This window comes from Pogona vitticeps, chromosome 12, assembly GCF_051106095.1.
Source record: "Pogona vitticeps strain Pit_001003342236 chromosome 12, PviZW2.1, whole genome shotgun sequence".
Lineage (NCBI taxonomy): Eukaryota > Metazoa > Chordata > Lepidosauria > Squamata > Agamidae > Pogona > Pogona vitticeps.
Genome location: NC_135794.1, coordinates 8,683,752 through 8,711,385, shown reverse-complemented (window position 1 = coordinate 8,711,385; position 27,634 = coordinate 8,683,752). Strand labels below are relative to the sequence as shown.

The following is a 27,634-nucleotide window of genomic DNA, read 5'->3' as shown; positions in this document are numbered from 1 at the left end:
AAACTGAAGTAATAACAGAAAAACCAACGGAGGTGTGTCTTGTAGAGGAAGGAGGGGAGGAGTTAGATTTGATAGTATGGGAGGAGATAAAAGAAGGAGAAAACGTGCGGGCTTTTAGAATCTGTACAGACGCGAACCCAGAAAGGAGCAAGAGTCGAGGGGTCCAGATGGAACCCATGCTTGGATTTGAGACTCCAGTAGGAATTGCGGCGGGTTTTCCTAATCTGACTACAGGAGGAGGTTTGCTACCAGATCCGAACCTTCCCAGAGGGTCTGGAAAGTGCTATGAACCCCTGGAATGGCTGGTAACGGTACACCAGCGCAACTATCCTGGTGGGAGGAGGGTAATACGCCCTGGACCCGAGTTTCAGAAGAAGCCTCCGGAGGGAGATTGGGCGAGGCACCCTTGTTGCGGAACGGTTTGTGCCGTTCGGAGTGCCCCCCTCCGCCCAATGACCGACCGAGAGAAGTTCGGACCGGCCCCTTACTAGGTGACCATGAAATGCCTTCTGTTGTGCGTTTGAAGAGATATCATTTGTTAGATGACCGCATGTTGCAGGATCCGTTCGATCCAAAAGAATTAAGTTTTGTAAACAATAAATCTCCTAATGTTGGATTTTATGACGAGCCTCCGTGTCTCTTTCCCGCCTTCACCACCAGTGCCCCCCCGGCTAGAGAAGAACTTCCTTACACCGACTCTTCGTGACCCCATGGACCAGAGCACGCCAGGCCCTCCTGTCTTCCACTGCCTCCTGGAGTTGGGTCAAATTCATGTTGGTCGCTTCAATGGCCCTGTCCAACCATCTTGTCCTCTGTCGTCCTTTTCTCCTCTTGCCCTCACACTTTCCCAACACCAGCGTCTTGTGGCTGATGCATCTTGTGGGGGGGGGGCATCCTGAGCTGAGTCCAAGTTGAGTTGAGGTGCAGGATCTAACCACTTGCTGGCTGGGCCTGTAAGACCTTGAAGAAGAGTCACCCTAAGTTGGAAGGGACTTCAAACAACAAGAATCTGTTGCATCCCAGGTGATGGTATAGTTCTTGTCCAAACAGCTTTGCCCACGGTCACCGACCGGCTCCACCAGATCCTCCCAGGGAAGGCTCCTCCGGGGGGGGGGGGCACTAAAACCATCCACCAGAGGCCAGGCCTTACACGTGGCCCTTACACTCTGGAACCACTGCTTTTGAGAGTTGGCCCTTCATGGCATCCCTGCTTGATTTCACGCCTTGCGTTCCAGCTTTTTGCGAGAATTCATGCTTCTTGTGATGTTTGCACACTTTGCAATGTTTTTGGTCCATTGCCTTGTTCATCATAACCCTACGACTGCTGGTTGTTATTTTAGTACAGTAGGACCCTTTTATCCACGGGATCAATATCCGCTGATTCACTTATCCATGGTCTGAAAACATTAAAAGAAAAATGCCAGAAATGTGTATTTCCAAAGATGAAGTTACCAGAACGTGTTACTATACATGCAACGTACAGCGTTGGCTATTTAAAAAGTGTTCGCTATAATGTTTTTCTTTTCAGAATCTGTGAGTGGGAAGGGAACATTAGAATTCCCCCCCCATACAGGGGGTCCTACCGATGTTGTAAACCACCCAGAGTAGTGCATTGCACTAATGGGGTAGTAAGAAAGTAACTAAGTAACAAAGAAAGAAAGAAAGAAAGAAAGAAAGAAAGAAAGAAAGAAAGAAAGAAAGAAAGAAAGAAAGACTCTGCAAGGCGCTGGTGCTATTTCTCAGACCCAAGCACATCAACTCTGTAACCTCTTAGTAACTCTCAAGATCGCCTCTTGAAACGGACAAAAACGAAACTCAGCCGTGGAAAAAAGGACGGCTCTGCCCCCTTTTTGCAAAAAAAGGCTTTATGACTCGGGGTTGCTTTGGAAAAAAGAAAAAGAAAGCGGTCCTCATTGGCCCGGGCACCTCAACCTGGTCTTCTTCCCGGGGGGGGGGGGAGGACCCGGGGCTTCTCCATCCCCGCCCCAAGGCGTGCAAACGAGCTGATAAGAGGTGGGAGAGGCGGGCGCCGAGGCTTCCTACCTGGGCGCGTTCGGGCAGCGGCGCGTCGGTGGTGCGGGCTGCGCAATGGGTCGAGGGGAGGGCGCGGCTCCCCAAAGGTGGGTGAGTTTAACCCCCCAGCCTGGCATCCCGCCGCGGGGTCCTTCCAGAGGGGCTGAGGCGGGGGTTGCTTGGGGGGTGGGTGGGCAGGTGAGGGCGGACCCCGAGGCTCTCCAACTGGGGTCCCCCGAGACTCTTGGACCCCCACCTCCCAGAAAGCGCGCTGGCCGGCACGGGAAGCGGGGAGGGCTTCGGGGACCTGCAGCCCAAGAACATGGGGGGGGGGGAGACCCCCAACCCTAAGGGACCCTCTTATTCTGGGTGGGTTTCCTTGAACGTATTGTGCACCCGAGGAGGGAGGGGAACCTGGGTTCAAACGCGCACTCGGCTTCTCCGGCGTTGGCCCCTCTTGCCGGGTGGGGGGGGGGCGGAAGCAGGCGAAACGGACCCCCACCTGGGTCGGCTGGTTTTATTTTTCATTTTTGCGGCGGGTTGTGGGAAAGGGGAAAAAAAAAAACCTCTGGATCTTTAGTGTAAGCTTGATTCCCCCGCCTGCCTCATGGCGTGGGGCCAATTCTAAGTTTTGCTTGTTCCAGGTGAAATACATTTTTTTGGGGGGGGGGGGTTCGAGTTAAGGAATGTGCATGACCCGGGTTGGATCCAGGGAGAGACCTTAGGGTGGAGTTGCTGCACCCACCCTCAGGAGAGCCAGGATGAGGCTCAATCTCCAATGAAGAAAAGGAAGGAGGAGAAAAGAAATCTGTCTTTCCTTTTCTTCTTCTGTTCCTCTCCTCCTTGTAGTCTTCTAGGACCCTTGGTTCTCCCCACTTGCCTTGCTTTAATTCCCTCCATCCCTTTAAGACGGCTTTGCTCAGGTGGGAAGATGCTTTGGCCGGCCATGATCTTCCACCTAAGCTCCCTGGTGGGTGGTTGTGGGAGGCCAAAGCGGGTGGACTCCGCCGGATCGGCTCCCCTTCCTGACGCCAGCCGCCCAGGTTTGCCTTCCCAGCCCCCAGGAGAGATGGCTTAAAGGGGTTGGTTGGGTGGAGGGAGGGAGGGAGCGCTGCCTGGGGAGAAGCTCCCCAGAGGCCCCCACCTGAGAAAAAGCAGCAGAACTTGGAAAAGTTAAGAGCCCTGGGCGGGAAAGTTTGGGGAGCTGTTAAATCCAAAGAATAACTTTGCCAAGCTCCAAGGAGGTAGCCAATTCCTGGCTTGGGAAGCTTTATTTTCTTTGGGGTTTGGTTTTAAAAATAAGGCGTGGAGTGGCAAAGCTAGGTCTAGACAACAGATGCAGAGTTTTGTGGTCTTGGACTATAACCTCCTAGAATTCTCCAGAGTTTGGGGATTTGGGAGTTGTAGTTCAGAGGCACACCTTTGTGCCTATCTCATCTAGACTGTTCTGCTGGAGACTGGGCTTGCACAAAATCAGCAGCGTTTTGCGCACTACCGTGCATGCACATACAGAGAGAGAGGACATGCATGTGCCTGAGAACTAGAAAACCCACTTTGCAGAGAAGGGGAACAGCTGTGAAGCCACAAAACTGGCTGAAATTGGGAACAGAGCTGCAAGCTAGTTTTCTGGGTATTGGGTCGCGCCTTTAGGCTAGAGAGGGTCTTGTTTTAAGAAATTTGTGTTTAAAAGCACTTTGGATTATTCAGTAGCTCTTCACAAAGTGTAACTGTGTGTAAAAGAGCTAGCAAAGAGATCAAAGAATACTCAGCAGGATTGCACCCCCCCCAACCCATATGTGTGAGGGACTGGTTCCAAGCCTCATGGATTATTATAGTGAATGCTATAGATAGCATGGTCTTTGGCTGCCTATAGTAGCCAGTTCTGGCAACTTCACCTTTAGAAATGTATCTCTCTAGGATTTTTCTTTTAATATTTTCAGACGGTGGAAAAGTGAATCCACAGATATTGATCCTGTGGATCGGTGGGCCCTACTCTACTGCAAACATAGAAAGGAAGTGGGCATGTTGGCATATCACCCTAACCTATTGTCTTAGGCAGAAGAGAGAGGGGAAAACATAAGTTCTAGAACAGGAATGGAAAACTATCTCTTTCCAGATGTTGATGAACTGCTGGTTCCATCATCCTTTATTTTAGTTAGTCCAGCTGGGGCAGATGAGAACTGGAGTCTAATGATATCTGGACAAAATGTGTCGGAAAATTGCTACTTTGTATTAACATCCCCCAACCAGCATGATTACTGGGGATTTTGGGAATTGTAGTCCAAGAACTTAATGTTTCCAAACATTGCCTTTGGAGGTCATGGGTCCTCCATCCCTCATCTGAGTAAGCGAATGTTCTCTGCCTTTACCTTTCCTTTTTAACAAAGGGCTTTTCTTCCCATTCATAGCGGAACGATGGGCTTTTCTATAAGTCAAGGAGCAGGACGACCACCTGGAAAAACAGAGCCTTCCATAAACACACGAATAACCAGGAGAACAGTTTCACGTCTTCCAGCAAGCTTGATTACATTTGCCAAAATGCAGACATGGCAAATCATGTTGGCCTTCCTGCCCCTCTTGGTTGGCGCTGCTGCCTATAATGAAGATCGCTGGGCTTCCTTTGATGAGATTCCAGCTGGTCTGAGATCAGAAACGTCGGGTCTTTCACCATTCCAGAACTCCACAAGTGGCCTAAAGATGGGCAGGCAAAATGTGAGAAACCATTCCAGAGAAGGGCATCCAGCTTTGCAGGAAAACCTATATACCAGAAGTATATTCATTAATGATATCAAAGCTGCCGATCAAGCTCATACTGTGAATACTCGCTTGAATTCAGAGAAGATTTCTGCAAGTACTGGCCTCGAAAGTGGGAAAGGACTTCCAAGTGCAGACTCTTCTGTCCTCCTTCAGATGGACCACAGCAGTTCTCAAGTTCTCCATCACACAGCTTCTCTCACACTAGCTAGAACTGCAGACGTTTCTGTTATTCTTCCTTCTAACAGGTTCAAAGAACCAGAAGACAGCATGACATCTTCCATTGGGCCACAAGGTATGGATCCAAGGGAAATGGCTTCCAGAACAAGCCCTCACCCTACCTCTTCCCCAGCATCACTCCTTCTAGACCTTAAGAGTACCTTACACTCTGATTCAAACACAGCACACCAAACTGTGCTAGGCCATGATTCTGCTTCTCTAAATATAGATTCCTCTATTGGCAACACCGTCTTAACTTCAAAACAGCTGTCAGCAACTCATAGGTCTTTTAGTCGCCAGCAACTTCAATCCCAGAACACCCTCTCATCCTGGCAGACACTCATCCCTACAACTGTAGAGTCTCCTGATCTTTCTGCCTTACCAGCTTCAAGGGATGGGACCAGTCGTGATCCAGAGCATTACAAGGAGGGTCTTCTGAGTTCAGACTTTAATTATGGAAGACATACAGCCAAAGCCCTACATGCCCGTGGTCAGTTATCTGCAGTTCCTCAAGGTAGTTCTGTAGAGAACAACAGGCAATCATCCAAAGCAACTGCTGAGTTGCCTTCAAGAAAGGAAAACATACCTGTAGCATCTCATAGTTCAACGGTTGAATCCTTTCTTGACTTGGCTAATAGCAGCATTACCCAGCTGGCCAAAGTGAATCCTACTCCTGCTCCTCATCCAGATGGAGTTGGGTCAACAGGCTTCAATTTTTCTCTTGCCATTGACCAACTGGATCCTGATACCACAGCTTTCAGCACCCCTACAGAAGTCAACGTATTTCCCAGACAGAAAAGTTCTGAATTGAAAGAGCACCTTACAGGCTCTGACATGACATCTCCACCTCTGTATCTTGACACTACAAAAGAGCACAAGGACTCGTCGCTGGTAACTTATGACATGATGAGCGCTTCTCTGGGTGAAGGACCTAAACTGGAAATGAAAGAAGGTATTTCTCCTGTAGGAGAAGACCATACTGATCCTCGTGTTGTTTCTACCCCTGATATCACAAATGTTAAAAGTGGTGCCACCAGCTTTGGCAGCGGCCTCCAGTCTTGGCAGCCTCCAACTCTTCTACCTCTAAGCACACTGAATCATAGAGATGTGAGAACCGAGTATAGTGTTCCTCTTGTTCAGGTCAGTCCATCCAAAACAATGAGCAGCACTGTTAGTTATAAGGAGACGGTGGACACTGAAGTGTCTAGAAGAAAGGAAGAGATCACAGCAGCTGCTGCAGAGGTGGCCGTCTTCTCTGAACTGCTGCTTACAACTTTTCGGGACACTCCAAGGGTGAGACTGAGTTCCAGCTTAATTTCTGAAGAGCCTGAGGTTGGGCTGGGGGGTCAGCATTACACTTTGCCTCGGAAAAGGAGTGAAACGACAACACCCACCCCTCTAGATTCTTCCTTTGTTCCCACATCTAGGATTATGTCGTCATCGAAGGAACCTAAGCCAGAAACGCTGGTGGTCTCCTTAACTACAAAGAAGGCTACTGGCACTATTGCACACACCCTTACACCAGAAACGGATGCTGTACTTGCATCTCACCCGTATCTAAATAGGGAAGAGGTTACCCTCCCGACTGGACCTGCTTTTGCTGGTTTGGCACATGCCAATCTGCAGACCGGAAGCCCCACCAGCAGTCCTGTAGCAGAGTTTCTCAGTGAGACATCCCCCGAATGGAACTCTACCACCCCATCATCTTTATATGATGTAGCATCTCTTCTGAATCTCCCAGAACCTGAGGAATCTTCAGTTGTTCCAGCTCACAGCTCCCTATCATTGAGTTTTACTTCACTTGGCTCCACCAACAGCAGTCTTCCGGCATCGAATTTGAAGATACACACTGAACGCCTAATGGCTAGGAAAGAGCAAGTGGTGTCAGTGGTCACAGAGATGTCCTTGTCTTTGCAAGAAGAACTGTGGAGGTCCAGCTCAACTTCTCCAACAACAGCCAGTACTGTATATAGAGGAGCGCCACTTCTCCCCACCAAGATGCTTCATCTTGACTTAGATACCGCTACTGTAGCACCCACTGAAGTTGTCCCATTAACAACTGCTGTAACATCTTTGGACATTCATCGCCCGCATTATGCTGATTCCTCTGGCTCAAAAGCTCCTGTCTATACATCTATCTCAGAGGCACAGTCTACCCAGGTAGTCACTGTGTCCTCCAGTTCAACAGCTCCGTTGACCGACCAAAAGAGTCTTCCCGTTGACGTGAACTCTGTGCCTTGCAGCAACATCTCATGCATGGTACGAACTCCTCCAGTTCCTTCTCAGAATACATCAGCTCAGCCTTCCATTTCTTACCAACCTTCCTTAACTAAAAAGGTTTCAGCGAGTATGTTAGGCTCAGCAGAAGGTAGAAAGAACGTGCCCTCCACTGTCAACATCTCCGAGATGACCATTCTCAAGGAGATCAGCACAATGGCTCTACTCTCTGGGAAAACTGTGACTCTAATTCAGGGAGGTTATGCTTTAGAGGAGCGAGTGTCGAAGTTCAAGAATCCAGTAATGAGCCGGTCAGCGAGGAAAGAGCATCTGACCCCCTTAGGTATATCTGCATCGCCGGTTCCAGCAGTACATATTCTGCCACTGTGGTTCCGACTCACTGGAATTAATTATACAGAATCTTTGGAGAATAAGTCCTCAGAAAGCTACATGAAACTGGAGAAAGAAGTAAAGTTAACAGTAAGTACTCTACAGATCGAGCTTTGAGTGTTTTGAAGCTTCGCAGTCTTAAATCAAGCAAACAGCAGCAACAAAAACATTTTGGAATTGATTCCTGATTAAACTTGGACGCACTTTTGACATTAGTACAAAAATAGTGGCTTTAATTTTAATGTAATGTAATTTAAAATGGCTAAATTCACAGAATTACCAAATATTTGGGGGACAGTTTGCAGTTATAACCGTGGTGGCACTGTGGGTTAAACCACCGAAGCCTCTGTGCTGCAAGGTCAAAAGATCAGCAGTTCAAGTCCACGCGATGGAGTGAGCTCCCGTTGCTTGTCCCAGCTCCTGCTAACCTAGCAGTTTGGAAGCATGTAAAAATGTGAGTAGATAAATAGGGACCACCTCGGTGGGAAGGTAACGGCATTCTGTGTCTAGTCACGCTGGCCACGTGACCACGGAAACTGTCTTTGGACAAACGCTGGCTCTATGGCTTGGAAACGGGGATGAGTGCCGCCCCCTAGAGTTGGACCCAACTGGACTAAATGTCGAGGGGAACCTTCGACATTTAGTCCAGTCGGGTCCAACTCTAGCCAGAGGTCACTGCCGAACCCCGAGCCAGAGGTCACTGCTGATCACTACAATCCCAAAATATGGTCGGATTTGAAGTTTGGCTTCCAGATCTTTTTCCACACGGAAAGTTTCTTGGGAGGTACCAAATTGCCATTTGGTGGATGAAATGGTCATTCGTAGATTGGGTTGGTGAAGGCCGTGAAAAATATTAATAGACTAAAACGTGAAGAACCCAACGATATAAGTGATAATGCATGGCAAACCAAAGATTAAATGCCTGCAGGAAAAAGAAAATCTTCGCTTGATAGATTAGGGGAAGGCATGAGGAACTTTAGTATGTCCAAAAGCCAGCTTTCTACTCTTAGGATCTTCTGGGGACTGTGTGGACTGCCGAAAATGGTAGTGGTGGGAATCTAGAAGCCTCCAAAGGTCTGCTTCCAGTTTTGGAAAATAGGTAGTTGAGGATGTTAAATACTGTTGCAGAGTTTTGAATATCTGTAGAAATTCTTTTTGCGACGCATTAGAAGTAGAGAGACCCACAGCTTCATGTTCCCCAGATAGTCCACCCCTTTCTCATTAACTGGCACTTATGGTCTCAATAACTTGCTCAGAGACCTTTGTAAGAGGAAGAATAAAAATGTTTCATTATTTACAGTTGTAAGTAGATTGACATCAAACAAACAATACTGCTTCCAGCAGACTAAACTGCTAAAGGGGAGCATTCAGCTAAAGAGACAGGGCTCTCTTTGAATTCAAAGGTGAGAAAAGAGTATACAGTGGTGCCCCGCACAGCGAGGTTAATCCGTTCCGGATTAACCTTCGCTGTGGGAAACATCGCTGTCCGGGAGGGAAAAAGCCATAGAAACGCATTGAACTTTGTTCAGTGCGTTCCTATGGCTTTCAAACTCACCGTTCAGCGAAGTTCCTCCATAGGCGGCAGCCATTTTCGCGCCCTCCCCTCGCCATTTCGGGGCTTCCGCAGCGTTTTCGCGCACTCCCCTTGCTTACCAAGGGCGCGAAAACGCTGTGCCCCGGCCCCTTTCGGCTGTTCCGGCGGCCATTTTTGACCCGCCGAACAGCTGATCGGCGGGTCGCAAAGCGAAGGTCGGTAAGCGAGCAGCTTACTGACCTTTGCTCTGCGATTTTCGCCCATTGGGGCCATCGTTGTGCGATCGCTTTAGCGATCGCAAAAGCGTCACCGTAGAGCAAATTCATCGCTCTACGGTGCGCTCGTTGTGCGAGGCACCACTGTATTTCCCTGCTTTAGCCACAGTTGTGTCTCCTTATGTTGTAGGAGAGGTATGCTAAGTCATTGGATCTGAGCCTTTGGCCCTTCAGATGTTTTGGATGTCAACTCCCAAAATCTTTGACTATTTGCCGTGCTCCCTGGGGTTGCTGGAAGCCGCGTCTAAACATCTGGATGGCCAAAGGGCAGGGTGCACTTAGAGGTTGCTCTGGCTTTTTCATTTCATTGCCCACCCATTCATAGGAAATTACCATTCCGTGCACCAAATGACAATCCCTTTCTGCTTCTATTCTGGTTGGGTTTGGCAATCCACAAGAATGGGAGGAGGGATGTTTTCCATCCAAACCCTTGGCCTTAGCCTCAGTTTGGCCAGACAGATTGTGCCCGTGTAGCAATGAGGATGGTTGTTTCAAGGAGAAAATGGCAGTGCTTCAGTTGGTCTGCACTGCACCTTGACCTCAGGCTACAGGAAGGCCAAAGAGCATCATGGGTTAGCTCTCTGAGTGCAGGCATCTAAATGTTGTTCTCTCTGAACTCTGCATTCTCAACCATCCTTTGGACTAAGCGTCTTTGAACAACAAACCTAATGTTCTACTTTCAGCTCAACAAGATGCTCTCTAACTACGAGAACTTCCTTCAAACGAATGTTCTTCGTTTCTTGTGAGTATTGAAATGATCCTCTGTATTTTTTTTTCCCTATGGAAAGCTATTAGGTACAGGTCTGTAGCCTGTAGATTTCAGAAGTTGGGAAGAATTCCCTTAGACAGATTTCTGCAAGCTTTAATCAAGAAACTTAAGTCCTGAGAGGTGTTTTCAAGTTCTTGAGTTAAAGAACTCCGACTCCAGCAGCCATTGTTGTCTTGTGCAGGAGATGGTGAAATGGGCGGGTAGCGTTAAGCTCTGTGGGAACTACAAGAGACTAGGGCTGTGGTAATTTTATGTAAAAAAAAACAACCCACAAACTTCTGGTCAGACACTACCACACCCACAATCCTTTGCAATTGGTCCATCACTGTTCATTACACTCCACTATGTGTCCATCCATTTGGCATTAAGCTAGGGTTGCCAGATACACGGGTACTAAAAGGAAGACATAGAAAGACAAAAAGGAGGACAAAGAAGGACATATTGAATGCTTCATTTGAATCATTCCAGATTAAACCCACAATCAATACAATTTTATTACAATAGCTGCCAATAAATGTCTCTTAGTGAACCAACCAAGAAACAGTCATGTTAAAAATTAAAAATAAATTCAATGGAGGCTTTTTTTCAAAATACCGGGAGTGGGCAGGCAGGTGGGGGTGGGGGAAGCCAGGGGGAAGGGGGTCCTTCCACCTCTCCCCCTCCCATCCAAAATTATAACATAAAATATACAAAAGCCTGACATTTTATCTTTGCCTGCCTGACGGAGGACATTAGGCTAAAAAGGAGGCCATGTCCTCCGTTCGCATGACATCTGGCAACCCTAATTAAGGCCCTCTAAAAGCTACCAAACCCTGTTTTAGACCCCATTTAGGTGTAAATCTGAATTTTCATAGTTGTAGGCCTAGACAGCCCTTGCAAGTCTGCCACTACTGTGGCAGGTGAATTGTGTCTGTTTTGTGGGATTACAGATCGGATGGGTGAGGCAGTCCGGTCTTCTCAGGGTCCTGCTCCTGTGCGTGACAGGATCGGAGTCTGAGGTGGATCAGGACTAAGAGGTCTACAGAAATGGACGAAGCGATTCTAACATCCTTGGCTTCCCAACAGGAACGACTCCCTGTTTGTTCTGAGTGAGGCGGTGTTCCGGGCAGGGCCCACCGTTCCCACACCTTCTGATACCATCCGGACGATCGTCACGGAGGTGGAGACCAAGAGATTGGATGCCTTCTTTGACTGGAGAATTGACGTGCAATCCCTTCGTTCCAACGGTGAGCATTTCTGGGGCAAAACCTGGCCCAGCAGTGCCAAAGAAATAAGTCTCTTAGGTAGAATTCTGGAAGGTCTTGTCCACAAGCCTACACCTACAAATCTTTTGCTCACCTGGATTAAGGCCTCTCTCTGAGACCAGAATTCAGGAGGTGCCCTCTGGAGAGCCTAAAGAGTAGTGAGATGATGACTCCAAGGAAGCAACATGGCAGCTTTCTCTTTCATGCATTATGAACAGGAACTAAGGCCGACAGGGCCACACAGCCTTGGCGATAGGGCTCAGTCCAGGTGAATGAAATGTTGGTGGCCGTCGATGTGGTGCTGTCGGCTGGAACTTCCCGAATTCCTGCCCGGGGAGTTCTTGGAGAATTCTGGGAGATGGAATCAAAAAGAAATGGAAAAGTCAAATGGTACATCCATGTTGATTCCTCACTAGGAACCCCAGATTTGGTCCAACCTCCAGAAGCTCATGCAGTAGCGAGAGCTGGTGAGTTGATATGTAGAACAGGGAGAAATACCAGCTTGTTGCTTTACAAAGAATGTCTTTCTGTTCCTCTAGGAATTAGCTTGAGCAACCTGGAACCAGAGACGTTGGCCTTATCTTTCACTGTTCTGGGCCTGAGACCTTGGTTGACCTTGGACTCGCTAGAAAGCCTGAGAAAGAAGGTGATGTAGTAAACTATGTGTTTTGGCCCACAGGCGTAGGGAACATCATTTCTGGAACACTTTCTCCTTGGGTGTGTTACATTGCCTCTTCTGTTTACCTCTTCTGCTAAATCAGATTGACTTGGCTGCACTAATTCATCTCCAGCTCTTTGGGGTGAGTGATGCATCCTGTCTTAAGCCACCAAGCTGCTGGCGGCTATTAAATGTTGACACTATCCTGCCTTCTTAGGACGGTGGCTCTCAAAGTTGCCTTTAGTGCCCAGAATGCCTCTTGAAGAACCCAAATGATCTCCAAATGGATAAAGTAAAACTGGATGGGCAGTATGGAGTAATACAAAATGAAAGGGGGGGGGAGAAACGCAGCCAATAAAGGTCATGTTAAAGCAAGCCTGCGCAAACAGGATCTGATTGGTGTCTAGGCATGGTATAAAAGAAAAGGTTAAGTACAGTGTATATTTGGAAGGAGATGGTGGATGATCTTGGTCTCCAGTGACACATCCTTATATTTGATGATTTTTTCTAGTTTCTTCATTGCTGCCCTTCCTCATCTCAGTCTTCTTCTGAGCACCCTAATTAGTTCCTCCTTGTTCCCTTGCTTCCCAGTCAAGTTCTTTTGAAAACTGGGGTTGATTAGATACTTATAGAGCTTCCTCGCTTTGTTTGCCTAGGAAGCCTCCAGCCGAGGAATCAAAGGTTAGGTTGTGTTTTTGAGAATTTATCTGGGGCCACCTTCCAGTGGGGGATGGTTCCAAAGGCGAAAGGGTGGGACTCCAAACACTAGCTCCTCCTGTCAGCAACTGTGACTGAGGAAAGGCATTTCAACCTTTTGGAACAGGGGAAATTTCTATAAAATCTGGGGCACTAACCATACAGTGGAGAAAGAGCTGGTGCCCACGTGGTGAAACCCAGAGGGCCAGGCTGAGTTGTATTGAGCTCCAAGGCCATACGTTTCCCTGCCCTGCCCTCTGTTAACCATCTTCCATAAGGGAGAGTGTGCAGGTGGTAGACTCGGAGAACCCTAGAACTGGAAAGGACCCACCAATTAATTGATTCAAATTCTCTGCCAAAGCAGGAAATCCACAGCTGAAGCTAAAGCTGGTAGCCACCTCATTTCCGTTCAAAACCCCCAAGTGAAGGAGAGTCCTCCACTGTCCAAGGCACTCCTTTCCACTATCTATCAGCTCTTCAATCAAGACGTTTTCCTAACACTTAAGCACAATCTCCTTTCTCTTATTGTGACTCCATTACTTCAGGTCCTACCTTCTGCAGCGACAGAAAACGAACTTGCGTCTTCTTCTACATAAGAGCCGTTCAAATCCTTGAACATGTATCTCCCATTTAGGCTTTTTTTCCCCTCCAGGCCAAATGTTCCCAGGTCCTTCAGCTGTTTCACATGGAGCTTGTTTAAGTTGCTAGGGAAAAGGGAGTTGGAACTTGACTGTAGGATGCTCAAGCATTCAGCCATTGTCGTTGAGTGGGAGGGTCACTTCTTGAGGGTTAATATCTGTGAGATGAGAAATGATGTGGAATTAAGACCAAGATTCTTGTCTCTGTAGGTGATCTTCTTGCTCGGCGCTCGATACACAGTGCAGAACATCTCACTTGTTGAAATCCGGTACGTGCCTGAGTTAACCCTCCTTCCAGTTTAGGTTTGGTTGTTCATGTGATACTGGAGATTTGGGTAACATGTATTGCTGCAGACAATCTGCTCAGGAAGAAGTGGTTGTGAACCCAGACACAAGTTTAAAACTTGATTTAAGTTAGACCTGGTCTTTCTGCAAGATTTTCTAATGTGAAAGGGAACTTGTTCTGTTTTTGAGTTAGAGCTAAAGGTTAGTCTGGAGTAGACAGAACAATCTGGGGAACATAGGAGAATCTGCTTTATTTCAAATCGGACGCATGGTCCATTTACTCCAGTGGTTCACAACTGTGGTCCCCTGATGTTTTTGGAGTAAAACTCCCAGAAGCCTTTCACCACTAGCTGGCCAGGATTTCAGGGAGTTGTAATCCAAGAACATCTGGGGACTCAAGGTTGGGAACCACTGTTTAGTTCAGTTTATGATTATTACAGTCCATGATGAGCAATTACAGTGGTGCCTCGCTTAACGATGATAATCAGTTCCAGGAAAATTGCTGTTAAGCAAAAACATTGTAATCCGAAATTAAAAAACCCATTGAAACACATTGAAACCCATTCAATGTGTTCCATTGGGCTGAAAACTCACTGTCCAGCGAAGATCCTCCATACGGCGGCCATTTTCGGTGCCTGTATAGCGAGGGATCTGTCCCTAGAAAACTGCGGGGGGGCATTTTGAAAGCCAGTGGCCATTTTGAAGCCGCCAATCAGCTGTTTAAAAAACATCGTTTTGCGAAGAATTAGTTCCCGAAGCAGGGAACCGATAATCACAAAGCGAAAAAAACCTATTTAAAACATTGTTTTGCAATCACAATTGCAATAGCAAAAACTTCATCGTGAAGCGGATTTGTCATAATGTGGGGTAATCGTCCAGCGGGGTATGACTGTAAACATAATTCAGGTTACATTTATAAGGCAGTCACAGTGCTAAAACGTGGGGAAAGAGTTAAAGGTAAGTTATAGCTTACAATCACTGATTTGGTCCAATGTTGCTGACACTGGCTGGCAGTGGCTATCCAGAGTTTCAAGAAAGGATGTCCTCAACTTGCCTGGAGATACGAGAGATTGAATTAAAGATCATCCATATGCAACCATGTATTTTCTTTAATGTCTCTACAGCCCTTGCACGGAGGATCGAAAGCTTGTGTTCACAACCTCCTTATGGGCTTCCTAGTGCATCTGTTTGGCCATCATGGGAACAGACAGAGCAGACAAATGCTGGTTTGATCCAGCATTGCTTTCATGATAACGTGCATTAATACAATTTCTGTCACATAGAAATATCGAAGCTGGTATAGATATAAGCGGAGAAATCTACATTGATACAAACATTCATGTGGACATTGGCTGGGCTCTGCAGGCGTTGATGGGGCTTTCCAATGACTCTGTAGACCTCACCTCTCTCTCCATCAATGGTAAGTAACTCCCTGGTCAACTCCTTCTCTGTTTGGGCTGTTTTAGGGGTGCTGGATGGGAACCTATCTCTCTCTCACATGCAGTGTGTTCTGTAATTGCAGGATCAAGGCTCAGCCTTCGTGTCTTCCCAGTTTCTTTCTTGGTAACCAACAGAATATTTGATGAGAAAATGATGGATCGCTCTTCTGCAGAACATCAGGACCTTGTGAGGGATCTCACTGATGTGGTAAGTGGGAGACACAAATGTGTCATAAAGCAGAAAGCCATAGCAGTCATGCCCCGCTTTACGATTGCCCTGCATTACTACGAAACCACATTACAATGACGTTTTTGCGATAGCTTTTGCAATTGCAAAACGATGGTTTGAATAGGGGTTTTTCGCTTTGCGATTATTGGTTCCCTGCTTCGGGAACCAATACTTCTCAAAAAGACGATTTTCGGACAGCTGATCGGCGGTTTCAAAATGGCCGCCGGGTAAATAAAATGGCTCCCCGCTGTTTTCTGGAACAGATTCCTCACTGCACAGGCACAAAAAATGGCCGCCCTATGGAGGATCTTTGCTAGACAGTGAGTTTCCAGCCCATTGGAACACATTGAAGGGGTTTCAATGCGTTTCAACGGGCTTTTTATTTTTGCATTACAATGTTTTCGTTCTACAGCGATTTCGCTGGAACGAATTAACGTCGTAATGCGAGGCACCACTGTACTTGGAGGAAGAACCAACCACTAGATCTTTTGCTTGTTATTGTTCAAGTTGAAAGGACCACAGAAACCTTCAGCAACTAAAAGTCAGGCTGCGCCTGCTTTCAGAAGGGACCAGGAGAAGCATGTACATGTTGCCCATATGCTTGCTAGCTATGTACATCCCCTTTTGTCTTCACTTCATTGTCTAAACTTGGAACAAATATCACCAAGTTGGCTTGCTGTCAAGCAGTTTTCTAGGTCTGGCAGTGATGGGAGATTCCATTGGCCAAAGGAGAGTTTTGGTATCTCCCTGAAGTATCTCTGATAAATTGGAAGCTGCCTGTCTTTGTCTTTAAAATGCAAGGGCAGATCTGGACCAGGATAAAACTGGCTTGAGAGGCAACTTTCTTCCTCTTAAACGTCTGGAGCAGAGCGGGTGAGGTTCAGCAAGGCCTTGGCCACTAGCATAGAAGTAGAATGGTTCTAGAAGGATCAGGGCTTAAATTGATGCCCTTGAAGCATTTTAGACCAGCCTTCCTAATCCTGGTACAGATGTTTTTAATTACAGTCCCCTCATTTCCAGCCCATGCTATGAGGTTGGAATCCAGAATCTGGAAGAGGGTCTAAATGGGCAAAGACTTCTCTGTAGGCCAGCAGTGGGGTGGCCAGCAGTTGACTTTTTGGGTAGGCATGTGAATTGCTCTCTTAAGAAAACACAAGAGGTTAAATCAATGGTTCCCAACTTTTTTTTGAGTCAAGACCCCCTTTAATAACAGCTAAATAACCAGAGGTCCCCCCACTTTAATAGGGTAAAGTCATCCCTTCTCAGAAAGTAGAGGCCCCCACCCCCAGACAAGCTTGTTTCTCATGCATGCACATTTGTTGTTGTTGTTTAGTTGTTAAGTCGTGTCCGACTCTTCGTGACCCCATGGACGAGAGCACGCCAGGCCCTCCTGTCTTCCACTGCCTCCCAGAGTTGGATCAAATTCATTCTGGTAGCTTCGATGACACTGTCCAGCCATCTCATCCTCTGTCGTTCTCCTTCTCCTCTTGCCTTCACACTTTCCCAGCATCAGGGTCTTTTCCAGGGAGTCTTCTCTTCTCATGAGATGGCCAAAGTATTGGAGCCTCAGCTTCAGGATCTGTTCTTCCAGTGAGCATTCAGGGCTGATTTTCTTCAGAATGGATAGGTTTGTTCTCCGTGCAGTCCAGGGGACTCGCAAGAGTCTTCTCCAGCACCACAATTCAAAAGCATCAATTCTTCGGTGTGCACATACACACTAACTTTAATATCCTGCTCTGAAAGGTCAGGGAAGAAATTATTTAACAAGAGCTATGTAATAGGCTGCCTTGGGTCCTTTTTAAGGAGAAAGATGAGAGAGAAATATTTTAAATCTTGGAGTAGAGAGGAAAATGGTGAACAAGCGAAGGAATTTGAACTCCAGGTTCTCCTATAAGGGTTGGGATGGTGACATGGCAGACAAGATGACCACTAACACACTTCTTATTTCCAGCTAATGCATATCCTGGGCAAGTACAAAAACTTCCTGCAAGTGGCAATCCGTGACATCACGTAAGTAGCCACATTCTCTTCACTGAACAAAGAGCCCCTCTTCTTTTCTCAACACACACTTGAGGAAAGAAGGCTGAGGGGAGACAGGATAGCACTTTTCAAATACTTGAAAGGCTGCCATATGGAGGAAGGGTAGTATCTCTTCTCGATCTATCCCACATAAGGACACGTAACAATGGGATCAAGTTATAGGAAGTCTGATTTCGGCTGAATATCAAGAAATATTTCCTATTTGTTAGAGCCGTACGGCAAGGGAATCAATTATCTTGATAGGTGGTGAACGCTCCCAACACTGGAGGCATTCAAGGGAAACTTAGACAGCCACTTGGCAGATATCCTTTGATTTGTATCCCTGCCTTGAGCAGGGAGTTGGACTCGATGGCCTTACAGGCTCCTTCCAACTTCATGATTCTGTGGTTCCACAGTTGTTAGGACTGCCACTCCCATCAGCCTTCATTGCCGCCTAAGAGTCCATCCACACGGAGCATTTATTCCCCTTCCTTTCGGACGGTCTCTCCGTCCGTCCGTCTGTCTAATTAATGGGCAGCCGTTCTCCCAATAATGGGATTCAAGTGTGTTTTTTTAAAAAATAGAATTAAACATTTTACAGTGTTCAAAAAATAGAATTAAAAATGCAAGAAATTTTTAAAAAATTAAACCATAACCGCAGTTAAAACATATTGAATGATTTAAAACTGTAAAAATGAACTTAGTTAAAAAAAGAAAAAAAAAACAGCATTCAGGGACTCAATTATTATTGTGAAAAGCTTGCCTGAGGAGGTGGGTTGGCAATTGTTGGCAGAAAGATAACGGGAAAGGGGCCCAGCCTGATTTCCCAAGGGAGAGCATTCCACATAACTTGGGAGCAGCCACGGAGAAGGCCCCCTCTTGCCTCCCCATCAGCCATGCCTAAGGGCCCAGAAGGCTCATAGAGGGAGATGGGGTCCTTCAGGTAGCCTGGATTCAAGCCGTACTGGTACCGCACCCCAGTGTCTGCACAACACAGGAGTGAAACCAGAGTCAACAGAGTCAAAGTGAATTGCTGGCTCTGGAGACTTTCAGAGTTAGTAATTCACATTTTATATTGTTGGGTGGGGGGACCAGATATTTTGGTATGGGATTGGGGGCTGCTGAAATTGCCTTCTGGGTTATTTTTTACACCAGGTGATGGTGTATTTTTGTTCTGCTTCGCTCCAGTTTGCTTCAGGGTAGGATCTGCTCATGCGGTCCCCGGGGCTTTGTTGCTTTGGCCTGATCTGTGCCGGGAGCATCCCTTGATGGCTATTTCCTTAGGGCCCTGTTTCTACGAGTCAGTCTAAACCTCTCCATATCCCATGAGTGGATAAAATAAGGAGGAAAGGAATGAGAGAGTGTAGGATGGGGGGATGATGATGATGATGATGATAATAATGATAATAGTGATAATAATGATAATGATAATGATAATGATAATAATAATAATAATAATAATAATAATAATAATAATAATAATAATAATAATAATAATAATAATAATAATAATAATAATAAATGATGTACCATCAAGTAAATTCTGATTTACGTGGTGGCCCTTTTTTCCAGGTAGAGAATACTCAGAAGTAGTTTACCATTCCCTTCTTCAGTCTCCTGGGACTGTGCAGCTTGCCCAAGGTCACAGGGGCTGGCTCTTTTCTCTGGAGGCCCAGTGGGGAATTGAACTTCCAACCTCTGGCTCTGCAGCCAGAGACCTAAACCACTGAGCTATTGAGGCAGCTGTAGGTGGGGAGTCCAAAAGGGAGGGCAATCAGTGTTGGGAGTGAGATATCCGGGAGCAATTCTGGGTGGGCACGGACAGCTGTTATTGGTGCATCTCAGCACGATCTGTTCAAGCTTCTAACCAAAAAATAACAAAACATATTCAGAAGGACTAAACAATACCACCATGTGGATAAAACTCTTAAGAGGGATGGAAGTTGGACCCCAAAAACACTTGGAAGGCCACAAGTAAACTAGTTCTGATCTGCACTTCCCTGAAGAGAAAGAGCTTTGCCTGCTTGCGGAAGGGCAGCAAAGATGGGGACCAGCCTGGCCTCCAGTGGGAGGGAGTTCCAGAGTCTTGGGGGCAGGTACAGAGAAGGCCCTCTCCCGTGTCAACCTCCCAACGCACCTGTGAAGGTGGCGGGATCGACAGAAAGGCCTCTCCTGATGCTCTTAACACTCGGGTAGGCTCATAAAGGGAGACATTGCACTAAAGAAGTAACAATATCAGCTGTCACCTTGCAAAAGGACTATTTACCCCCAAACTTTCTTTGCTCACAAGAGTAAAATATTGTTCGTCATTACATGATTTCTAAAGCAGATGTGGGTGATTTGTGGCATTAGACGTTGTTGGACTGCATCTCCCAGAATTCCTCACCCTTGGCTAGGCTAGCTAGGGCTGATGGGAGCAGCAGTCCAGAGACCTCTGGAGGTCCACTTGTTCTCCACCCATGATCTCAAGCTCTGTCTGAAGCGTTGTTTGCTTTCACTGCAGAGGGGGCTCCTTGGTGTGTCACGGAGATGTGATATTTCAACCCCCGGCTCCGACGAGCAAAGATGTGCTGCAGACGCTTGCTCTCTCGGTAGGGCCAAAGGATTACCTGGATTCCTCGGGCCTTCAGGTGGATCCCCTCTCCTTTACTGTAGCAGGTAATGCTGGTAGGACTTGTCAAATGTCTTTTCAGAAGGAAAGCAGGGTTTGGAAAATTATTCCCCCAAACCAATTACAGCAGGACTGTGGTCCCCTGGGGGGGGGTGTTGGTTCCAAGCCCCCTGCAGATGCTGAAAAAATGTGGGAGCCTTGAATGCTATATATTGCATGGTGTCTGGCTCCTCCTAGTGACCAGTTATGTTAAATATACCCTGGAAATACATATAAATCTGTATTCCTGGAGTTTTTTATTTAATATTTTCAACCAGCAGATAAGCGAATCAGTGGATGCTGATCCCGTGGATAGGAGTGCCCTACTATACTCACTATTTCAGTTGAAAGGTTCCCAGAAGTTAGTTTTTAAAAGTAACTTTGTATTTCTTGCTTCTCAGAAGTGACTCATTCACACTAAAATGGATTTAGTTACAGTGGTGCCTCGCTAGACACTTACCCCGCATGACAGTTTTTTCACTAGACATTGGCTTTTTACGATCACTATAGCGATTTGCAAAACAGTGATTCCTATGGGGGAATTTCGCTGGACAATGTTTGGTCCCTGCTTCGCAAACCGATTTTCGCTAGACGATTTTGACAACTCCCTCCGTGCTCACAAACAGGTGTTTTCGGGACTTAAGCTTCACAAGACAACAATTTAAACAGCTGATCGGCGGTTCGCAAAGCGGCTTTCCTATGGCTGATCTTCGCTAGACAACAACGATTCTTCCCCTTTGGAACACATTAAACAGGTTTCAATGCATTCCAATGGGGAAATGCTTTTCGCTAGACAATGATTTCGCTAAACAGCAATTTCAGCGGAACGGATTATCATCGTCTAGCGAGGCACCACTATACTTTTTAGAAAGAAACTGCTTTCTATTCAGCTACATGTATAAGACAACCCTCAGATTGTAGATAATCCATCATCATCATTTTGTAAGGCCATAATCCTATAACAATAAAAATTTAACTGCAGTTCACACTGAAAAAGAGGATAAGAGGTGTCCTCCAATAAGCATGATGTAATGATGTTGTACCTTAATTGACCTGTAACATCTCCCTTTATCAATCTCTTAGGTGATGGCCTGGATCCTCCCTTCACAAATTTAGGTATACCTAGCTATGGGGTAGCCGTCATCATTTTGTGTGTCCTCGTACTAATTGTTCTTCCCATCCTGGCTTTGCTGGTAAGATAGTCTTGGATAAGTGATACAGAGTATTTCTGCAGTCATTGTCAGCAGAGCCCTAGATCACAACATAAGGATAACAATTTAGAGCCGGGTAGCCGTTAAAGATGGGCACAAACTGGTTCAGTGGTTCATGCCGGTATGGCCAGGTGTTTTTAGCTATGGGATAGTGGGAGCCGACTCAGAGGCAGCACCTGGAGCCAGAGAATTGTCTCCAAGTGAGTGTTTGCTGGAGGGATGGGGCGCTGAACTGCAGAACACCTATTAGATGGCTGGACAAACTGGCACAACCACCAAATCGGCAGTTTGTACCCATCACTAGTAACCATCTATTAGGGATGCTGTAGGTGCATCATCCTTCATTAAGCAGCAGTTTGGATAACATGGATGTCAAAAGGCCCCTGATTCTGTAGTCTCTCTAAAGTTCATGCATGGATACTGGGCTTTGATTTTTTGGGGGGCACCCCAAGAATTTTAGGCACATACTTATAGTATCTCCACGCTGTAAAACTGCAAGCCTGTAAAATGAAATGTTGTACCGATGCAACTGGAGTAGCAGTAAAATGTTGGGACGCTTTCAGTTGGACCATTGGGTCTACTCACCCGCTTCATTTTCATCGCTTGAAATCAAATGAATACAGAATTAGTTGAGATTTGTGTCTCAATTTAGTCTTCAAAATCAGTTTCTCTTCTCTTTAGTAAATCAGTCTCTCTTTAAAAAATCTTGAACAATTCCTTAATAAATTAGCTTCTTAGTTCGGTTGTTTCTCAGTGCTGATGTAATGCAGAATCGAGGAAACAAATGCTCCATATGGGGAAGCCTTTATTCTGCAAAAACTCTGCACCAGTGGTTCCCAACCTTGGGTAACCCAGGTGTTCTTGGACTGCAATTCCCAGAAGCCTTCACCATTAGCTGTGCTGGTTGGGGTTTCTGGGAGCTGTAGTCCAAGGACACCTGGCTTACCCATAGCTGAGAAACCCCGTTCATCTACACCATCATCATAAAACAAAACTATATCTTCCTTATGCACCTGCTACAAACACAAGAAAGCTCAGTAATAACCACTTCTTTCATACAGGATGCCTTTTTTTAAAAAAAGCCACAGTCATCCTATGCATTTTAGAAACAGATCCTTAGAATGTTTCCTAGAACAGCTGAGGAGATGAACCACAAAACCCTAGCTATCCCGTTCAAGGGTGAAGTTTGAAGGTAAAATCCTGCCATGCCATGAATCACTCGGGTCATTTAAGTGCCCCTTGATGCCTTGGCATGTCTGCTTTCTCTGTTGAACTTGAAAACCATTCCAGACCGGTGGTTCTCAAGACCTTTGGTCCTCTGGATTTATTTTCTTTTTTCCTTTTGTTTTTTGGATTAAATTCTTAGAAGCCCCAGTCAACACGGCCAATAGTCAGGGATTCTAGGAGCTGAGTTCCAAGAGATACTGAGGAGCAAAACTTGAGGGCTGGTTCACTGTTTGATTACAGTCCATAGCTGACTTTTTAAACTCCTGACTTCTCCCAAGCCAAAGATCCTCGGCCGGAAAGACAAGATAATAATTAGCAGAGCGCATGATCCTGAAGCCGGCGTGGAAACGTTTGAACTGGATAACCCAGGTTTTCGCTCCGCCGTTGAAGAGGTACATGTGGACTGTCTGAACTCAAATGTGTGAGTGTACAATTAACTCTTAAGAAGGGCTCGCAAGTCTTAGATGAGAAGTCTAGAAATCACAGGGCTGGTGATGGTATCTCAGCTATTGTGTGCTGCGCCGGTTGAGGGAAGCTGTAGCTTTTGGCCAAGGCAAAACCTGGTTTGTGTATTTCAAAGACTGCCATCTGAGCTGATGGGGCTGCTGACCATTGATAATACCTCAGCTTCTTTGCTCAGACATCTAGCTTCTTAGCTTTGTGCAGCTGTCTCTACCAAATAAGCAAGGTGACCGTTCTGATTTAGCTAAATAAACACAACTGTTGGAATAATGGGGTCTACTTGGTAGTGGTGCAGGACAGAGAGACAACAAAATCCCACATACTTCTGTCTCCTCCTCCTCCTCCTCTATTTGTTTGTTTGTTTGTTTGTTTGTTTGTTTGTTTGTTTATTTATTTATTTATTTATTTATTTATTTATTTATTTATTTATTTATTTATTTATTTATTTGTATTTGTGAAGGCTTTCACGGCCGGGATCTAATGGTTGTTGTGGGTTTTTCGGGCTTCTTGGCCGTGTTCTGAAAGTGGTACCTTTCAGAACACGGCCAAGAAGCCCGAAAAACCCACAACAACTATTTATTTATTTATTTATTTATTGCATTTCTACCCCACCCGTCTAGTCAATTGGCTACTCGGGGCGGCTTCCAATATGTATAATAAAACATTATAAACGATAACAACGTTATAAACATCAATAATCAAATGATTCAAGATGGAAAAAAATAAGAAGAAATGAATCAAATAGTAACTGGAGGGAAGGCCTGCCTAAATGTCCAGGTTTTCAATTGGCTTTTAAAAATGCCCAGCGAGGGGGCCGCACAAATCTCAGGAGGAAGATTATTCCAGAGGCGAGGAACCACCGCCGAGAAGGCCCGGTTTCTTGATTTTTCCTTCCGGCCCTCCCTCGGCGTCAGGGTCTTCAGCCTCACCTAGAGGTGACTAGATCAGGTGATAATGGGTAGATTTATTTATTTAGGATACAAGGTCGACTTCCTGATTCCATGTCCAAGGTGACGCACAGTTGTGGGAATCATGTAGCCACGGTCCACAGGCTGTTCTCGTGACCCTTTCCCTCAACTCGTTAAAAAATAACCAACAACGTTAAAAAAGTAAACAATTTGAGCTCCAGGAAGGCTGATTCTCCTTCTCAACAAGGCACAAGTCCTCCTCCACACCTGTTTAAAGGGGGGGGGGGAAGGTGTATTTGTAGAAAATCAGAAGCGAGACCTCATTCAGTTCTGGTTTTGTTTCCTCTTTTTTTTTTTTTGGACTTATATACCGCCCCATAGCGCTACAAGCACTCTCCAGGCGGTTTACAATTTTAATTATACAGGCTACACATTGCCCTCCCCCCAGCAAGCTGGGTACTCATTTTACCGACCTCGGAAGGATGGAAGGCTGAGTCAACCTTGAGCCGGCTACCTGGGATTTGAACCCCAGGTCGTGAGCACAGTTTTAGCTGCAATACAGCGTTTTAACCACTGTGCCACGAGGCTCCTCTGTTTTTCCTTTTCGCTTTTGGAGACCAGTGACAACGCTCCTGGAGCTTGTCCACCTTGGTGTATCAAATGGAGGCTTTGAGTGGTGTCACATCGTGATGTCTTGATCTTCCAACATAAAAATCTGCCCCAGGAGCAGATGGGGTGGCCGTCTTTCCCACTGGGCTTCTCACGAAAACATTCTTCAAGACACGCAAGAAAGGGCTTCTCGTTAATTTTTCTCTCCAGCAGAAAAGCTCTCTAAGCCATTCATTGGGATATCTTCTTTCAAGGGACTTCCTGAGCTGACAATGGTCTGTCTTTAACCCACAGGATGATGACAGACTCCTGCACTCTCCACCGTCAGCAGTTCAGCAGAACCACCACCGTTTGCAGTGACGAGGGGATGATGTCCCATTCCATCTGAGTTCTGGGCTTTCGTCTGTGACTTGAGCCTTGAAAGGTGCTGGAACTTTTGAGTTGCGAAGGGTGTAGGAAGGCATGGACCGATGATTTGGTCCATCAGAACTGGTCTTGCAGCAGACCTGGACAATGTGGTGCATTGTTTGTCTGCATCTTGAATAAAATGGGAGGGAAGTGGGGACATCTAAACATTAACAAATGGAAATGGTGTTGCTTTATAAATGCCATAGTGAATAACTGGGCATCTTATTGAATTTGGGAGTAAGTTTTATTATAAGGACAGGCAAACTGTTCAGAACGAGAATGCAAGGAGAGAGAGCAGGTTCCTGCTCTGTCAACAGGATAGGTAGAACAGGCCCAACCTGACTCGAGATCTTAAAAGTTTATATCTTTGCACTGTCGTCTTGGTGGTGATCCTTGTTGAACAGACCTGAACCCCCGAAACACAGCGCTCTCTTTTTATTACAAGTTTGATCTTTTTAATATGTCTTTAAAACTTTTCTTTCTTCTTTGTGTAGAGTGTAGAAACTTTATGGGGTTTTTTGTTTTCCTGGATCTTGCTGGGGTGAGAACCCAAGATGTGTGGATATGGCGGGGTGGGGAGATAATTCGGATTTCTTACGTTTTAGCTGCTCAGTGTTCTTTTAGAGAATCTGCAGGCCTGAAGTCAAGGAAACATCTGTCCTCAAAGAATTTGATGACATGTTTAGATACATGCCATGTGTAGCAACTTTGTAATATTCATCCCTTTTCTGCTACTTGTTGTGTTGGATCTTGGAATTGCTTGCATCGTCCTAAAGTATAGCTTGGCAGAGGGTTTAGATGCAGACCTTTGACCCAAAAGGACTCAAAGAAGAAATAGAGTATGGTCTTACTAGTGTCATCAAGGTTGCTCTTGAAGGAAGCTTGTTGTCTCAGATTTTAGGGCTTGAGATGCACTGGATGTTGCATCAAAGTGTACGGAGGAAGCAGGCAAACCAGAATTGTGGAGTGGCAAGGAGTGGCCAAGTCGTATCCTGAGTTCAGGATGAAGGAGTGTGTGTCCCTCCAGATGTTGTTAAAGGCAGCTGTAGCTTCCTCCAGCCCTACCTTATCTGCTAAAGGATGGATGGAAATGGTTATTCCAACAGCATCTGGAGTGCCAGACACTCCTCATCTCACACACATCCTTATTTTAACTACAGGCATAGCCACACCTGTAAAAGTCTGTAGGAATGGCAAGAGTGCTACAGTTGGCTAAACAGTTTTGCTAGCTTGGTTCTTTTTTTAATCTCACCTGTATTACCCGAGGAGCCTTCCAGAGAGATGCATCACGTTCTGTCCATGTTGCTTTTCAAGGTAGTGCCTTCAGTTCCCCCTAAGAGTTTTAGCACCAGCTTGGCATAGTCTTGGCACAGAATTCTCCTTCTGGGCCAGTTTGCACAATCAGCTGGCCAACTCTTCTTTTTTCCTTTTTTTAAAAAAATACCAAACAAATTGAACCTGTCAATTGCACACAATATGCTTCTGGGGCCCCCTTCTTCTTTCAGGCTTGTTGCTGTGATTTCCAAGCATTGTGTTGTACGAAAATATAGTTCTGAATAAACTGATTTATAAACTTGATTTGAATGGTGCTTTTTTGGGGGGCAGTGGGGGAGAACTACACATAAGGGGCAAGTGTGATGGGGCTGGGGCCACAGTTTAGCAGGAGAGCTTGTTCTTTGCATGCAGGAATAATAATAGTAGTCTTAGAACCGCAGAGCTGGGAAAGACCCTACGGATCATCAAGTCCAGCCCCTGTCAAAGAGGCACAGTGGGGAATCGAACTCTCGAACTCCCAACCTCTGGCTCCACATCCCGAGACCTAAATCACTGAGCTATACAGCAGTTCAGAACATGAAGCTACTTTCTCGGTTGATAATTCCCAGGAATCTCTCTGGAAGTATAGCATGCTAGCTGGGGAATCTGGGAGTTCAGTGGTGCCTTGCTAGACAGTTACCCCGCATGATAGTTTTTTTCGCTAGACATTGACTCTTTGCGATCGCTATAGCGATTCGCAAAGCAGTGATTCCTATGGGGGAATTTTGCTAGACAATGTTTGGTCCCTGCTTCGCAAACCGATTTTTGCTAGATGACGATTTGCTTTTCGCTAGACAATGACTTCGCTAGACAGCGATTTCAGTGGAATGGATTATCATCGTCTAGCGAGGCACCACTGTACATTTAAAAAAACTCAGGCATGGGGCTGTACAGAAGATCCTGATATAGTCTCTAGTGTCTTGGAAAGGCTGGCTGGATAGCTCAGTGATTTAAGCATCTGGCCGCAGAACCAGAGGTTGAGAGTTTGATTCCCCCACGATGTGCCTCCTGGGAGAAGAGCCAGCCTGGGTGGCCTTGGGCCAGCTGCTCAGTCCCAGGGCGCCCCCTAGAGGAAGGCAAGGGCAAAGCACTTCTGAGTAGACTACCTAGAAAACCCTGGAAAGGGTTACCATAAGTCGGAATTGACTTGACGACACAAGGTTATGATGATTATATTGGAAATGGGATGTGGGAAAGACTTCTGCCTAAAGCAGTGGTTCCCAACCTTGGGCCTCCAGGTGTTCTTGGACTACAACTCCCAGAAGCCTTCACCACCACCTCTGCTGGCCAGGATTTCTGGGAGTTGAAGTCCAAGAACATCTGGAGGCCCAAAGTTGGGAACCACTGGGGAAACCAACTCTTGTTTGTTCACAAGCAACGAAGAAGGAGGGCATCTAGGCCATGTCGATGGTTGTGTTGCAGAAGAATTATCTGATTTGATGCCCTCCAGATATTTTGCAGATTGT

The 27,634-nt window shown here is 46.2% G+C and overlaps 1 protein-coding gene across 5 annotated transcripts; it reads left to right on the top strand.

The window, feature by feature from the left end:
* The first annotated feature begins 1,626 nt into the window (after positions 1-1,626).
* Positions 1,627-26,432, top strand: LOC110090533 (uncharacterized). Of its 5 annotated transcripts, none has more exons than XR_013538990.1 (13): positions 1,627-2,124; positions 4,422-7,683; positions 10,086-10,144; positions 11,237-11,397; positions 11,955-12,061; positions 13,618-13,676; positions 14,976-15,112; positions 15,215-15,339; positions 17,312-17,370; positions 19,883-20,037; positions 21,113-21,145; positions 22,746-22,888; positions 24,741-26,432. XR_013538990.1 is itself a non-coding variant. In XM_078381067.1 (13 exons), exons 1-13 carry the CDS (start codon positions 1,868-1,870, stop codon positions 24,804-24,806), a joined length of 4,671 nt encoding a protein of 1,556 aa, XP_078237193.1. In that variant the 5' UTR covers positions 1,627-1,867; the 3' UTR covers positions 24,807-26,432. The 5 variants fall into 5 exon arrangements, 3 of the variants coding, with proteins under 3 accessions (XP_078237193.1, XP_072837765.2, XP_072837763.2); XR_013538989.1 differs by having other exon boundaries at positions 22,746-22,859; positions 24,741-24,878; XM_078381067.1 differs by having other exon boundaries at positions 21,113-21,222; positions 22,746-22,859.
* Positions 26,433-27,634: the final 1,202 nt, after the last annotated feature.

Excerpts from the sequence above, each read along its gene's own strand:
- LOC110090533 (XM_072981664.2), top strand. The coding sequence starts at position 1,868 with ATGACTCGGGGTTGCTTTGGAAAAAAGAAAAAGAAAGCGGTCCTCATT. Across the intron at positions 7,684-10,085 it reads AGAAAGAAGTAAAGTTAACA|CTCAACAAGATGCTCTCTAA; the intron begins GTAAGTACTCTA and ends TTCTACTTTCAG. Across the intron at positions 22,889-24,740 it reads GACTGTCTGAACTCAAATGT|GATGATGACAGACTCCTGCA; the intron begins GTGAGTGTACAA and ends TTTAACCCACAG.